The sequence below is a fragment of the Spea bombifrons genome, chromosome 7 (genome assembly GCF_027358695.1).
Source record: "Spea bombifrons isolate aSpeBom1 chromosome 7, aSpeBom1.2.pri, whole genome shotgun sequence".
In the NCBI taxonomy this organism is placed as follows: Eukaryota; Metazoa; Chordata; class Amphibia; order Anura; family Pelobatidae; genus Spea; species Spea bombifrons.
In genome coordinates, this window is record NC_071093.1 from 23401581 (window position 1) to 23418638 (window position 17058).

The 17058-nt window shown below is 40.6% G+C and overlaps 1 protein-coding gene across 5 annotated transcripts in view; it reads right to left on the reverse strand.

Moving 5' to 3' along the window:
- The window catches only part of NPRL3 (NPR3 like, GATOR1 complex subunit), a 177692-nt gene that overhangs the window by 38669 nt on the left and 121965 nt on the right, over positions 1–17058 (reverse strand). For all 5 annotated transcript variants that reach the window (XM_053472102.1, XM_053472101.1, XM_053472104.1 and 2 more), the window contains one exon: positions 13402–13558. In XM_053472102.1, coding sequence (XP_053328077.1) covers positions 13402–13558 — 157 coding nt within the window. The remainder of the gene's footprint in view (positions 1–13401; positions 13559–17058) is intronic.

Sequence of the window (17058 nt, forward strand, 5' to 3'; positions counted from 1 at the left end):
ATGATTTTATGTTTTTTTGCTTTTTTCTGCACGTTATGGGGCAATAAGTACAGGTAGCGTTTTGCTATTTCAAAACCTTTTTTTCCAAATTTGGTAATTCTTCCCCCCATGTGCCATTTCGGGTATCTTTGAAGCCGGCCAATGCAATTTACCCCATCAAATCATATATTTTCAAAAACTAGACACCCCAAGGTATCTGAAATGCTGGTATTTTAACCTTTTCCATGCACTAATTTTACCACCACCCTTTGTGAAACTTTGTGGTAGTAAATTTATTTTGTATTTTTTTCACACATGTTGTACTTCAGGTATAAATTTATCGCTCCTGGTGTATGTCCGTGTCAAACAACACCCCAATATGTGTTCAGTAACATCTCCTGAGCGCAGTGATATCCCCCATGCATGGGTTTGTAGGGTTATTTGGGAGGTAAAATGCCGCCTTTGTGAGGTGTGTATTTTTTTGCCATTTAGACATCTGCCCCATGTCCCATATTTGGGACATCTTTGAACCCGGCTAATTTAATTTACCCCATCAAATCATATATTTTTAATACTAGACACCCTATGGGCATTTGTAATGCCAATATTTTAACTCTTTCCATGCTGGAATTTTTGTAAAGATAAAGAATTTTAGGACTTGCTTATTAAAAACTTTTTTGGTGACAGTGGGGATTTTTACATGTTACCATATTTTTTTAAACATTTTTGACCAATTTTTTTTTAATTTTTTTATTTTTTATTACTAGTCACTCTCATTAGTGAGCTGGGCTCCATTGACCTTGCATGGTTGGATGCAGTACCTGCATGCAACCTGCAGGAGGAGCTCGAGAGTTCTCAAGATGGTCTGGATAGACCCTCTGTGAACTCAGATCTATTGTTAATGCCATCCTGTGAATGACGGCAACGTCATTCACAGGATGGCACTTGTGGTTGCTCCTCGGAGCAATCACAAGGCGATCAGGGTAGGGGGGTAGTGTTGCTGACATGCCTCGATACTGAGGCATGTCAGTAACACAGTTTATGCTTAGGAAGCGATTCCGATCGCTTCCTAAGCAGTTTTAGCCGGGCGCCGCCGCGATCTTTGATGATCGGTGCGGCGGCGACCATTTTTCTTCCGGGGAGGGCTGCCAAGGGCTGCCCTCCCCGGATCCACGGTCAGCCTCACTTGTGAGGCTTCCGTGGATGCTGCAAAGCCGCCGATCGCGGCGAAAACGCCGCGATCGTGGCGATGCAGCTATTTAACGGCAGCCCGTACATGTACGGGCATTGTCGTTAACACGTTGCACGGCAACCCCGTACATGTACGGGGATTGTCGTTAAGGGGTTAAAAGTAAATAACACACCAAAATTGGACAGAACAATTTAATAACAGTATTAATATATATAAATATATATATATATATATATATATATATGTCCTGATGAAAGTCAGTAATGACTGAAACGTCGACCTGACTTTGAATAAAATGAAATTGTCAATTTAAAGACCTGGAGTGCTGACCATCTTTTTGAAAGTGTTTTATATATATATATATATATATATATATATATATATATATAATTGCTAACAGCAATCACATGATAGGATTGTGATTGCTGTTAACAATTATATATATATATATAAATATATATATACATATTGTTACTGATTTTTTTTGTCTCATTTTGGTGTGTTACTTTTAATAAAGTAATTTATAGGTTTTTTTGTTTTTGTTTTTTTCGGTTTTGGCCAAGTGAATGCTGAATTTTCAGTTTCGGTCCAGAATTCTCATTTCGGTGCATCCCTACTATATACTAAGCCAGTCACTGAAGTGGTAGGCCTACACCACATCAATGTTTGGCTTAGTATATAGTGATAGGGGTTGTACTGCAGTATTGTTGGTGTCTGGCAGCTTTCAATGTCGCTTGCAGCTGCTTTGGTGGCGCAATGGGCCATTTGACTAGACTTGCCCCCCAGGCACCCATGACAATGCATGCCTATCTATTAACTATTAAGGCTGGTGTATCCCTGTGTTATATTTCACTTAATAAAATTGCAATTTCTTTACAAAAATATAATGAGAGGTACACTATACTCCTCAAATGTTCATAGGGATGAATGAAGAAAACCCATAAGTGGCTTCCATGTTGATTTAAAGCAACAATGATCATTTTATATTGCTTTCTAATAAAAATTACCCTTGTAAGTAGCCTAAATGTGTATTAAGATGCATTTTAATGCGTTCACTGCTTTTAGCATAGTTAATCTGATTTAAATTAGCCATGGCTTGTGCTTTTTTATTTTGCAATAAAGTGAAGTTGTTGAGGATATACCGTATTTGCTCGATTATAAGACGACCCTGATTATAAGACGACCCCCCAAATCTGAATATTAATTTAGGAAAAAAAAGAAAAAGCCTGAATATAAGACGACCCTATAGGAAAAAAGTTTTACCAGTAAATGTTAATTCATCTAAACTATTTTTTTTTAATAAAAGCTATGATTGAGAAAAATATTTTGGTTTTATTTCCTTCTATTTTGCAACCTGCCCCCCCAGTTATACACATCTGCCCCAGAAATGCCTTATACCCCCTATATGCCACTGTGCCCCATGATATGCCTTTTAACCCTCTAAATGCCACTGTTCCCCATGATATGCCTTTTAACCCTATATGCCACTGTGCCCCATGATATGCCTTTTGACCCCCTATGTGCCACTCTGCCTCCAGAAATGCCTTATACTCCTATATGCCACTCTGGCATTTAGAGGGTTAAAAGGCATATTATGGGGAAGAGTGGCATATAGGGAGGTTTAAGGCATTCAGGAGGCAGAGTGGCGTATAGAGGGTTAAAAAGGCATTTCTGGAGGCAGAATGGCATTAAGGGGGTTAAAAGGCATTTCACAGAGCACTCTGCCTCCAGAAATGCCTTATGCTCCCCATTTAACACTCCCCCACCCCCCCCAAACTTACCGGGCTTCTGACTTCCCTGTCATGTAGCCGGGGCAGCGTGCAGATCCCACCCACTTACGCTGCAGCCGGAAGGAGGCGTGGCTAGCAGCGGGGGTTGTCTGCGTCCATCGCGCAGACTTTCCCCGACTGTCAGAGATCTGACAGCCGTGGAAGGTGTGCGCGATGGACGCAGATAACCCCCGCTGCTAGCCACACCTCCTTCCCGCTGCAGCGGAAGTTGTCTACGTGAATCGCGTAGACATCTACACGCTGCCCCAGCTACACACACAGGAGGATCCAGGTCCCCTGCAGCTGCGGGGGATCTGGATCTTAGTCGTCTCATAGTCAGACCTATTTGAGGTCTGATTATAAGACGACCCCGATTATAAGACGAGGGGTATTTTTCAGAGCAAATACGGTAATTGTTTTTTTTAAAAATGTACAATTTCACCTCGAGATGTAAAATTGGGCTAACTAGCATCTGCATTAGTTCTAAAATTCGCCTTTTCTTTTTCCAAACCTTCAGAGATTTTCTGAGCCTGGCCTCTTCTATCACATATGAATAAAATAAAACATGCAAATCCTACAAAAAGGGCTAGACTTGCCCCCCAGGCCTTAGGCTGCCAGCCCTCCCCTGCAAATAGGTGGCACGCTATTCTGCAAAGTGTAGCTGATCTTATGCATAGCTGAATATTATCTGCTCCATATGATACAGTGTTAACTCTCATGCAGCCATCTCATCACATATGCTGTGGTACTGCAAGCAAAAATGCAAATCATTTTGATCAGTAAACTGGTCATTTTTCCTGTCTTTGACTGTGAAATTTCTGTATTGGCTGGTCCATGCTAAATATTTAGACTTGTTTTTGATGAAGAAGTGGTTTGGAGAATGAAGTCCGTACTTAATGTTGACTGCTTTGGCTTAGAGTAATACGCTCCTGTTTCAGCTGGTCTTGAATTGCGGATGCAGATGCTTGTTTATTCCATAGCGATGCTAGCTGGAAATAATTTTCCTGATGGTATAGTCCTTTTAGGTTTGCTTGGTCTTGCTTTTGATGAAAAACGATTTTAATTTAGAAAATGTCTTCAGTGTAATTTAGAGTTGGGAATGTGTTTTAGCACTTATGGAAAAAAAATAAATAAAAAAAAGTTTCTTAATTATATTTAATGTAAAAAAGAGCATATGTAGTAAGGTACACAGATATCAGTACAGAGTACCAGCCATACACAATACACAGGACACACCGATGATATAAAGTTACAAGTATTAGCACATACTTTCTCTGTAAAATGGAAATTTAACTGCTACAAAGTATCCGAATGACAAAGGAGCAGTGCATGTATTAATCGATGCAGATAAATATACCGTATTGGCTCGATTACAGGCCGCACCCTTAAAGTTTGGTGCTATTTTAAAGAAAAAAATACACATGCGCGGAATGGTAAATCAGTATTTTATATAATGAAAAGGAATACATGTATTTTAACATTCTTGGTATCTATTATGCAGTTAGTCAGCATATGTTACATATAAACAGAAATTTATATGTGATATCCCCAACCAGCCCTGCTCATCGGACAGCTCCACCCAGACCAGCGCTGATGGTGCCTGGGTGCGCACAGCCCACAGGGGCGCCTGATGAGCAGGGCTAGTTGGGAAGAGTACAATCGTGCCACTGCCTCGGCAGTCCCCTGAAGACCGGCCCAGGGAAGGTGGCCTTTCCGCTGGCCTCCTCCCCTATAGGATCGTTACTGATTTTTAGGCAGCAATGTGATTCACCACGGGGCCCTGTTGAGCTGGTTAGGGAGATCTGTGATCTCCCCAACCAGTCCTGGAGGCTGCAGCTGCTGATTGGGCAGCTGTGCACCCCTCACAGCTGTGCCCAAGGCGAGTGCCTCACCCTTCCTACGGCCCTGCTCCATGGAGTCTAACGGGGGCAGCCGGTGGGCATCTGCGCGATGCACGTAGACAACCTCTGCTGTTTCTCGCCACTTCCGCTGGGGCTTCTATGCCGACTCTCAGTCAAAGAAGCCCCGGCTGAAGTGCCGGCAGCAGCGGAAGTTATCTGCGCATATCGCACAGGCGTTCACCGGCTGCCAGTGCCAGCCAGTGAACGTCTGCGCGATATGCTCAGACAACCTCAGCGGCCAGGGCTTGGCCACAGCAGGGCTAAATGATAAAGAAAAGGAAAAAAAACACCTGCCCGGATGAATTGCCCATCCCTGAGCTAAGAAGAAAATGCGGCCTACAATCAAGCCAATCCGGTATATAGTTACAACGCTATATATTGACTAGCGGAGATAAAACAGAGAAGTGCAAATCAACAACAACAAAAAAGAACTAAAACTAAACCAGTGAGTAGTGTGGCGTTAAAAGTGCATTATGATCAGGAGCATAACTAGAAACCACCGGGCCCTGATGGGAAAAATTGCCACGGGCCCCCAACTTCCAACAGCTGGTCTGTGCCACCATTGCCCCCACTGGTCTGTGCCTTCTTTGCCCCTTGCCCCGCTTCCAACATACAACATATGTAAAACACACACAAATTACACTCCATCTCACCCCACTTACACAATTATTCATCCATGCTCATACACACAATTACACATCCATGCTTACACACTGTCAGATCTTTTCGGATGAAAAGTATAAGCGAACCAAAATTGTATGGGGCGCAGGTACATATAGAGGGAAAAAGAAACAACACAATATAGTGTAGATGGTATGTCCAATATAGTGATCAAGTGATATGTTGCACTCACAAATAAAGAAGATGATTCCAACCCATCAGCATGGACTATGTAAAATCTTTAATATTCTTCATATGAAAATCTAGAAAACAAACTAAAAATGGTGCAGTATCTCAAGGTAAAATACAGGTGTACCAATAAGAATGCACTCACAATTTTTCATGCACAAAAGTGCATATGCAGGCGTTTGGTATAAAAGTCCACCAAAAGGTAGGATGTGGTGAAGTCCAATTGAGTCAACGCGTTTCGCCCCTTGGGCTTCTTTAGGAGATCAATTGGTGAAAATATCAGCAATAATCAGCAATCCGTGAGTGGTTCCGTTTCCCTCTGTCTGTTCTTTTATAGCCGTTTCCGTATGTGTCGTCGCGTGTTGACCTTTTCCCTTGATGTCATCGCGTATCGTCTGTATTCTCTGATTGTTCTCTTGTTTGTTAATAAAGTTGTAGGTGAAAAACGAAGGCTGTCTAGCTTGTATACGGGAGGATCTTCAAAATGCGCCTCTCGGTGATCAAAGAGAGAGAATGAGTCATTCAAAAAAGGAATCAGCCTCGAGGGAATGATCGCGGTTAATATACTAAAGAAACGAAAAAGAGACGAAGAAAAGAGACCAAAAGGGGAACCAGAGAAAGGACAGGAATATCCACCATATGTTCTACATTTGTGTTTGTGTGTATCTACAAGAGAACACAGATCGTACCGTAGATCGTACCGGATATTTAACTAGAAAGTGTAACCTACAAGTGTGTTATACATAGCTGCAGAGGATGTAAAGTCCGTTGGATATATATATTGATTATATCGGACTATGGATGACTGCAAAAATATCTATAACGGATGTAATGTCCGCTGGAATATATCCATTGAATAATTAAGAGAGTCTATTACTTTATATGAGATCAAAATGTATACATAATTGATTGGATTTTAAGTGTGCATGTTGATAATCGATGTGTCTATATATAAAGTGATGTGTTGAAATTGTGTTAAATGAATAATTATATATTAATAAATATGTTGAATAAAGTGATCATGTGAGGAAATAATGAATTAATTTATATTAATATAAATCAATTGATTTAATTGTATGTGATGTGTTTAAATATTAAATTGTGTGTTGATAATAATGATGGATTATAAATGAATAAATTAATACATTAATTAAATTGATTCAATTGTATGTGATGTGTTTGTGTGTTAATGATAATAATGGATGATAAATATCCTAAAGTGCTGTGTGAGTGAAAAATTATATATTAACATGCTACATATAGATATTAAATTATACATGCTACATATATATTAAATTGTGCAATGGCATGTTGCCTATATATACGCAGATTAGTAAATCAATGACTACAAGGTGCCTAAATTATATTGGGAAGATGATATAAATTCCATACATCAATATATATGTGTGAGACATTTTAAACGTTTAGAAATGGTGATAAATATCCTAAAAATAATAGATAAAATATAAATAAATATAAAAATATATAAATATATAGGTATATATATAAATAAATAAAATATTTTAAAAAAATAAATAAAAGCTGTCTAATCCATGAAGGCTAAAATGTCTAATTCCATATTTAATCCCCCTTTTTTGTGCGTTTGAAATTTATATATCCATTCCGTCTCTCGCTTGGCTAATTGTTCCTTAATGTTTCCCCCCCGCCAGTGTGCCAAGCGAGAGACGGAATGGATACATAAGTTTCAAACGCACACAAAAGGGGGATTTTTTTATTTTATTTATTTATACATACCGTATTGGCTCGGATATAGGCCGCCCCCCTATATAGGCCGCACCCTAAATGTTTGGTGCTTTTTTAAAGAAAAAGTTTTTTTTCTTTAAAAAAGCACCAAAAAAACATGCTGCCACCTCTGTCCCCCCCCCCGAGATATGCTGCACTGCCCTCCTTCCCCAAGATACGCTACCACTGTCCTCCCTCCCCGAGATACGCTACCACTGTCCTCCCTCCCCGAGATACGCTACCACTGTCCTCCTCTGCCCCCACCCCCCGGACTTACCGGAGCAGACTCCCGGGTGTCTTGCGGGGCTGGCGGGGGACATCTACGCAATACAACTTCCGGTGCCGGAAGTTGTATACGCGTATTGCGTAGATGTCCCCCGCCGGTCCCGCAAGACACTCGGGAGTCTGCTCCGGTAAGTCCGGGGGGGGGCAGAGGTAAAACCTCCCGTGCCGGCACCCCCCCCCGTGGGAAGTGCTGGCAGGGGAGGCTGTCTGAGCGTATCGGGGAGTAGGATGCAGGTCCCCTGCACTGCTGCGGGGGATCTGTATCCTAACCCCGCTGCCTGTCGGGCGCTGGACCCCGAATATAGGCCGCACCCCCACTTTAAAGACTTAAAGTGGGGGAAAAAAGTGCGGCCTATATTCGAGCCAATACGGTATATACCTATATATTTATATATTTTATCTATTATTTTTAGGATATTTATCACCATTTCTACACGTTTAAAATGTCTCACAGAGTAATAAGGGGAATGGAAGGACTACAGTACCCAGAAAGATTATCAGAATTAGGGTTATTTAGTTTGGAAAAAAGACGGCTTAGGGGGGACTTAATAACTATGTATAAATATATAAGGGGGCAGTACAGAGATCACTCCCAGGACCTATTTATACCCAGGACTGTATCTATAACAAGGGGACATCCTCTACGGCTGGAGGAAAGAAGGTTTCTACACCAGCACAGACGGGGGTTCTTTACAGTAAGAGCGGTGAGACTATGGAACTCTCTGCCAGAGGAAGTGGTAATGGTAAACTCAATAAAAGAGTTTAAAAGGAGCCTGGACGTGTTTCTTGAAAGCAATAATATTACAAGTTATGGATATTAGATTAATAGGGACAGAACGTTGATCCAGGGATTTATTCTGATTGCCATATTTGGAGTCGGGAAGGAATTTTCCCCCTGGTATGGGGCAATTGGCATCTGCTTCATAAGGGTTTTTTGCCTTCCTCTGGATCAACACAGTAGGGACACAATATGTATATAGGTTGAACATGATGGACTTTGGTCTTTTTTCAACCTTATGAACGATGTCACTATGTTACTATGTTACTATGATCTATGTTCTCTTGTAGATACACACAACACTGTAGAACATATGGTGGATATTCCTGTCCTTTCTCTGATTCCCTTTTTGGTCTCTTTTCTTCGTCTCTTTTTCGTTTGTTTAGTATATTAACCGCGATCATTCCCTCGAGGCTGATTCCCTTTTTTGAATGACTCATTCTCTCTCTTTGATCACCGAGAGGCGCATTTTGAAGATCCTCCCGTATACAAACTAGACAGCCTTCGTTTTTCACCTACAACTTTATTAACAAACAAGAGAACAATCAGAGACGATACGCGATGACATCAAGGAAAAAGGTCAACACGCGACGACACATACGGAAAGGGCTATAAAAGAACAGACAGAGGGAACGGAACCACTCACGGATTACTGATTATTGCTGATATTTTCACCAATTGATCTCCTAAAGAAGCCCAAGGGGCGAAACGCGTTGACTCAATTGGACTTCACCACATCCTACCTTTTGGTCTGCATATGCACTTTTGTGCATGAAAAATTGTGAGTGCATTCTTATTGGTACACCTGTATTTTACCTTGAGATACTGCACCATTTTTAGTTTGTTTTCTAGATTTTCATATGAAGAATATTAAAGATTTTACATAGTCCATGCTGATGGGTTGGAATCACCTTCTTTATTTGTGAGTGCAACATACCACTTGATCACTATATTGGACATACCATCTACACTATATTGTGTTGTTTCTTTTTCCCTCTATATGTACCTGCGCCCCATACAATTTTGGTTCGCTTATACTTTTACACTTTGAGGAAGAGTGTCGTTTGGCCAGCTGCGGTCCATTTTTGGGAAGTATTATTTATCATAAAAAATCACTTATTATTCACCACATCTCACCATAGTAGCACGTATTTTTGGTTTATTCACGGTGTTATTTAGGATGAAAAGTAAGTGTAGTACATTTTAGCATATTACACTCACACAAACACAAAACGGACTCAGACATATCTTGCTTGCTATATATAATTAAAAGGATTTTAAGTTCCTTAAACTGGAGCATGTCTCAGCGGTGAATAATGAAAAAAAAATTGTGTAAATATGCTATGAAATTTCTAATTATAATGAGTAATAGCCATAATTTTATGGTGTTTGCCTCATTTGAAGTTCTTTTTCCCTCCATTTAATTTTTCCACTGAACCTGGATTTATATCTACATGAACCAGTTGGACCACAGCAACAAGCGACGGTAAATATAATGGGGTTCTTATTATTCTGACTAGAGGTGAATTTTGCCTGCTTATTTTATCCCTGTTTTGTGGAAATAATATATTTCATTATTGTATATTACGGCTTGTGAGACTGCAACTTTTAACCTGTAATAATGACAATGATGTAAAAGATTTTTTTTTACTTGGAATCAAGTATTTTTTCCTGAAGTTTGATATTATTTGCATCATTAATACTCAAGAGACATTATTAATATAGTGAGATACAGTTGTCATCACTATTATTTTTTCTTTTATTTGTGGTTGCTGAGTGGATTGGAAATGAACTGGTTTGATATTAACTCATGCTGTTCATATAAGATTGTATCCACCTAATGTATCGGTTTGTCTTAGTCTGTCAATTCTTGTCTTGTCATATCCCTTGAATTTATGTATAGTATTAAGCGCTGCGTAAACTGTTGGCGCTATATAAGTAGAAGATAATAATAATAAATTGGAGATGCTTATGTAATGTGCTGTTTCACCTGTTGGAGCCATAAACCAGTGATTTAAACCTGATTACCAATCGATAATACGCTGTATTCTATGTCATGATTTATTTTGACATGTTCTGAAAATATTTTTTCTGTTTTATCTTTTGCAGTGCACAGATCATAGATATTTTGTAGATTGTGTTTTTATAATAAATGATATTTTGAATATCCCTAACACACATCCATAATCACACACACACATCCATAATCACCCACACACACACCCACATCCATGATCACACATGCAAATGCGACCACTGCGACCCCAGTATTTTTCAGCGATTATCATAATACTAATTATGATAGCTATAAGTATTATGCACCCAAATTATCAAAAAAGGGAGAATGGTCGAATATATACGCTCACTGGCCAATTTATTAGGTACATCTGTCCAATTGCTTGTTAACACAAATAGCTAATCAGCCAATCACATGGCAGCAACACAATGCATTTAGGCACATAGACGTGGTCGATACAACTTTCTAAAGTTCAAACCGAGCATCAAAATGGGGAAGAGAGGGGATTTAAGTGACGTTGAACGTGGCATGGTTGTTGGTGCCAGACAGGCTGGTCGGAGTATTTAAAAAATTGCTGATCTACTGGGATTTTCACGCACAACCATCTCTAGGGTTTATAGACAATGGTCCAAAAAAGAGAAAACATCCAGTGAGCGGCAGTTGTGTGGATGAAAACGCATTGTTGATGTCAGAGGAGAATAGGCAGACTGGTTTGAGATGACAGAAAGGTAACAGTAACTCAAACAACCACTCGTTACAACCAAGGTATGCAGAATGCCATCTCTAAACGCACAACACGTCGAACCTTGAAACAGATGGGCTACAGCAGCAGCAGACCACACGGGAGGCCACTCCTGTCAGCTAACAACAGGAAACTGAGGCAAAAATTTGCACAGGCAAAAATTAGACAATGGAAGACTGGGAGGATGTTGCTTGGTCTGATGAGTCTCGACTCCAGCTGTGACAGATGGCAGGGCCAGAATTTGGTGTAAACAACATGAAAGCATAGATCTATCCTGCCTTGTATCAATGGTTCAGGTTGGTGGTGGTGTTGTAATGGTGTGGGGGACATTTTCTTGGCATCCTTTGGGCCCCTTGGTACCAACTGAATGTTTCCAGCACCTTTTAGAAAGTATGCCATGAAGAATGAAGGCAGTTCTGAAGGCAAAAGTGGGTCCAACCCAGTACTAGCAAGGTGTACATAATAAAGTGGCTAGTGAGTGTATATGGGCAAACAGACAAATCAGTGCAACCTGGCACAGAGTGACCAACAAAAAAGCTTGAATATGTAATGTAATCTCGACCCTGAGTGTAGTGTATGAATAAAATGCGTAGACAAAGGGTATATGAATAATACCAAATATTCAGATATAGATATGTGGAGTATAAGGAATTAATAAAAAATCTAAGCACATATTATATGTGGTCCTCGATTTATGTGTATGTGTGTAGATAAATGACCTCTGATTTTAAGAGATTATATACTCCCGTACATCTAACGTTATATCGTATCCAAATCAAACTCCATGCAGTAGAAAAAGGTCCAGTGAGTGCAGTTTAAACGATCCACATAAAAAAAAGCATATATCCAAACTTGATAACAAAAAAGGTCCCAAAGATAAATCTGTAAGGTAATGAAAGATAAGGCTTTGTATCCTGTAGACTTCCAAGCAACATGTGAAGTTTCTTAGGTGATACCATGATGAATTCTTAAAGTTCATAATCAAATAATAATAAAATAAGCAAAGAACGCCAAACTCAGCAGAGTCATCAAATTCTTCCATATAGATAATATATATTCAAACAGGGTGATATGAAAATTACCAGAGTACCTTGTGTCAAATCTGGTATGACCATGTATCCCGTGGGTTCAGTAGGCCTCCAAATAACACATGAAGTGGTAGGAGTAATAATATAATGAGAATGTGTAACTTGTTGCTAATGACGGCAAAATACATTGAATACATTCATCTCAACCGAATCGTACAATTCTTACATATATTAAGCAAATATTCAAACAAAGTAATACAAAAGGATGTTGAAGTATAACCTTTGTCATCCCAAAGACAAGGCCATAGAGCCTGTGGCACCAGCAAGCCACAAAATGAAACATATAGCAAACAGGGTAACATGATGAAAACATGTAATTTGTCTCCGACTATCAGCAAAACATCAGCAAAACTATCCGACTATCAACAAAACATTGGTCGAGTTAGGAGACTATTACTTATCCAGTGTTCTGGATCTCTTGCGCCTTTGGTGCCCATTCCTTAGAGGGGTCTGCCAGACGAGAAGGGGCCTAAAATGTCGGTTCCCAATCCGGTATATCTAAGTTGGGTAGCCCTAGACTTTCAAGGAAACGTAGATCAGCAGCAGCTTGGTGAATGGTGTACCTTTCAGAATGTTTCCTGGCAATTAAAATAAACAGGAACCACCAATGACATGGCAACGCTGCCTCTCTCAGAGATGTTGCAACTGGCTTAAGCGCTTTGGGATATTGCAGTGTGAGGAGGGGGGATAAATAAATAAATTAATGAGTATGGAGTGGCCTTCCCAAGTGACTTTATTATTTGGTCTGTTTTTGTTTTTTTTTGTTTTTTTTAAATGGCTTCCTTAAGTGAGAAATCATGGAGCTGGCATACAATGATCACTTAACCCAGGGCTGTACCATGCCAGACCTCAAGGATTATAAAGAGGCTAAACAAATCTGTGTATCCTTGTCTGAAAGAAAGCGATTTAATTTATATTTAATGGAGATGCCTGTGCTAAAGCTGGGATATCCCAGAAATGTGTTTTACAGCCAGGGTCAACCAAAGCCTAAGGGCTGACTGGAGGCAACTCTGTTACTCATACACCCTCATTTTGGACTGGCAAGATATGTACGGTACCTGCAATAAGGCTAGGTCAGCATCTTGAGCCAACTGCTGCAGGTTCTTCACTGCAGATGCAGACTTGATGATTCTTACTAATGCTGGAGAACAATCCAGTGGAAGCTCATTCAGTAAGATTTTCTCATCTTTCAGAAGCAGCATTGCATGGTATGGCCTGTTTGGACAAATTTAAAATGTGTAAAACTGAAAATCTGCATGTGATTTTTTTTGTCTTAAATCATATGACCATATCATACATAGCTGTTTTTCTAACTTAAATGCCTTATTTTTATGCCTTAAATGGAGATATCTTAGGGAAATCATTAAATGAGAACTTGGGAATAACTGCAGACAAACTTGCTGGCCAAGAGCTAGTAAATATATTGTCTTATATAAAAAGTTATATAAAAATATAGTTTTGCCTCTGTATGAGTCAATTGTGAGGCTCCACCTTGCGAGTCTGACCACCTGACATTACGGAAGTTGAAAAAAAATGCATAGGCAGACTGACAAATTAATGATGCGAATGGGCCATATTTTAGGAAATTTTACTTTACTAAGAAGGTGGTTGAAGTGGAACTGTCTCCCAGCAGAAGTGGAGTTAAAACATGCACGGGATAGGCATAAAGCAGAGCCGTCGCTAGCTCCTTTTGCACCCAAGGCAAGAAAGGAAAATTGTGCCCCCCAGCCTTTTTTTATTATTTTTTTTTACACAGAGGTTGTTTTATTTACACTGCCCTTACAACTTGCCTTTACTCACACCTGCCCATTAACACACACACAAACGCATACACTGCCTTTACACATGACTGCCAATAAACACACATATACACATACACTGCCCTTACACACACCTGCCCATTAATACGCATATATACATACACTGCCCTTACACACGACTGCTTTTACACACATATACACACACACCAGCTTACAAACATACAAATACCTACACTGCCCTTACACACACACTGCCCACACACACACCAGCTTACAAACACACATTTATATATACACATATGCTGCCCTTACACACTGCTTTACACACACCTGTCCATAAACACACATACACGCTGCCTTTAAAAACACCTGCCCATTAACACGCATACACGCATACACTGCCCTTACACACACCTGCTCATTAATACGCATATACACACACACTTTGCCCTTACACACGACTGCCTTTACACATATATACACACACCAGCTTACAAACATACAAATACCTACACTGACTTTACACACACACACACTGCCCACACACATACACTGTCCTTACACAAGGCTGTGTATACACATACACTGCCCTCACACTCCCCTGCCTTTACACACACATATATACACACACACACCAGCTTACATACACACTGCCCATAAACACACACACACACTCTGCCCATACACACACACTCTGCCCATACACACACACACTGCCCACACACACACACACACTGCCCATACACACATATACACAGCCCTTACACCCTTCTCCCCATCTCCTACCTTTCTCATCTTCCATCATCTCCTATCTTCCATCCTGTGGTGGGAGCACGAGGTCTGTCACTCCACTTCTTTACTGCTCCCTCATCACTATACGCCGGCTATTGAGCGCCAAGGTGACATCATATCCCGGTGCTCTGCATCGTTTGCCGGCGTGTAGTGATTAGAGAGAAGCCGGTTGAGCCGGTTAGAGGGGGATTGTGATATCCCCAACCAGCCCTGCTCATCGGACACCTCCACCCCAGACCAGCACTGATGCCTGGGTGCGCACTGCCCACAGGGACGCCTGATTAGCAGGGTTAGTTGGGTAGAGCACAATCGTTCCGCTGCCTCGGCAGTCCCCTGAAAACCATCCCAGGGGAGGTGGCCTTTCCGCTCGCCCCCTCCTCTATAGAATCGTTACTGTTTTTTAGGCAACAATGTGATTCACCACAGGGCCCTGTTGAGCTGTGCACCCCCTCGCAGCTGCGCCCGAGGCGAGTGCCTCACCCTTCCTACGGCTCTGCGTAAAGCTATGTTTAAGACATGACTCATTAAGGTCTGAGTCTTTACATCAGACAAATGGTTCTCATTTTAGGTTTCCAGTAATGACGAAAGGTTTAATATATGAATATTTTATAAATGCATGGGATATGATATCATTACAGGAATACACACGCCAATTTTCAAAGTACTTTCTGATGGCATTCGCTAACCACAATAGGAGTTATGCAATCAGTTTCAGATGCCTTCAAGTAAGGGCTGGATTATTTTGTTTTACCAAAAAATAATACTGGATGTAACCGGTTATATGGACATGATTGGTTATAGATTGTTGATCCAGAATTCATGGAGTAATTTTCCCTTTTATGAGGCACAATTAGGGATTAATCTAGCCTTGGTGTAGAATTAATCTAAATTTTATTAAAGACATGAGGCTTCATATTTTGCATCACCCCTTCTTTATTGTTAACACCCAGCAGCAAAACAGTTAACAAAGGATACAAGAAACAACCAATCAAAAAGGAAGTAACATTCTAAGTAAGTCCCCACATCTGGTAACTCCTCCTCTTTCTTTGCTCCTTAGTCTCCTGGTGAGAACTTTCCAATGTATTCATATATTGTCTAGTTTATCTACATTATTGGATTTCTTCTGATCTTTTGTCTAGATTATTTTAATTGTCTATCTGGTGCAGTCTTACTATTTGGTTTACCTTTATTTTGTTTTATTGTGTTTATATGGGCTTATATATATATATTTTATTTTTGTATGTTTTGATTAGTTTTATTGCCTATTTGTTTTTTTATTTCTTCTGATCAGTTTTATCCTCTCTGCTAATTCGTTTACCTACCTTTGCTAGATACCGCTTCCGCCTTCCCTTCCCTCAAACCCATGTGGCGCGTCGCTCATCTGACCACTGTTTTTTTTGTCCTTCCTCTGCCTCGCGTGCCGGCACTTTTGCTGGCAGTGTGGGGCAGCCCTCTGTTGGTCCTTTGTTCTAAACTGTCTCTCGCAACATTAGTCCTTGCCGTGCAGTTTAGTTTTTCCCGGCTCTGCGAGGTTGATTTTACTTGGGCTTGTGGGCGCTTGTCACATCTGCATTAGGTTTGTGCGGTACGCCTGCCGCCATTCACCGCGCTGCGCGTCATTTTTTTCCTTTAGGCTGCTGGGGCTGGTCTGCTTCATTGCGCTTTCCTGCCTTGGAGTTTTTGGCATGTCTGGGTTTGGGCCTTTCACCTCGTGAATAGGATTAGGGCTTTGGCTCCTACACTGCCACAGGTTTATTTCACTGGCACTTGCCTTATTTACTGTCGGGTGAACCCCTCTTGTGCACATGTTGGTGCCTACTGCTGCGCTTTAACCCCTTAACGACAATCCACGTACATGTAAGGGGTTGCCGTGCAATGAGATAATGACAATGCCTGTACGTGTACGGGCTGCCGTTAAAAACGCTGCACCGATCATCAAAGATCGCGGCGGCGTCCGGCTAAAACAGCTTAGGAAGCGATCGGAATCGCTTCCTAAAAATAAACGGTGTTGCTGACATGCCTCGACATGAGTGATTAGTATAAAAAGAAAAAAAATAAATGTACAAAAAATAAATACATAAATATATATATATATATTATATATATATATATATATATATATATATAGAGTAGAGGTTGTAGCCATATTAGTCCAGTGGTGTC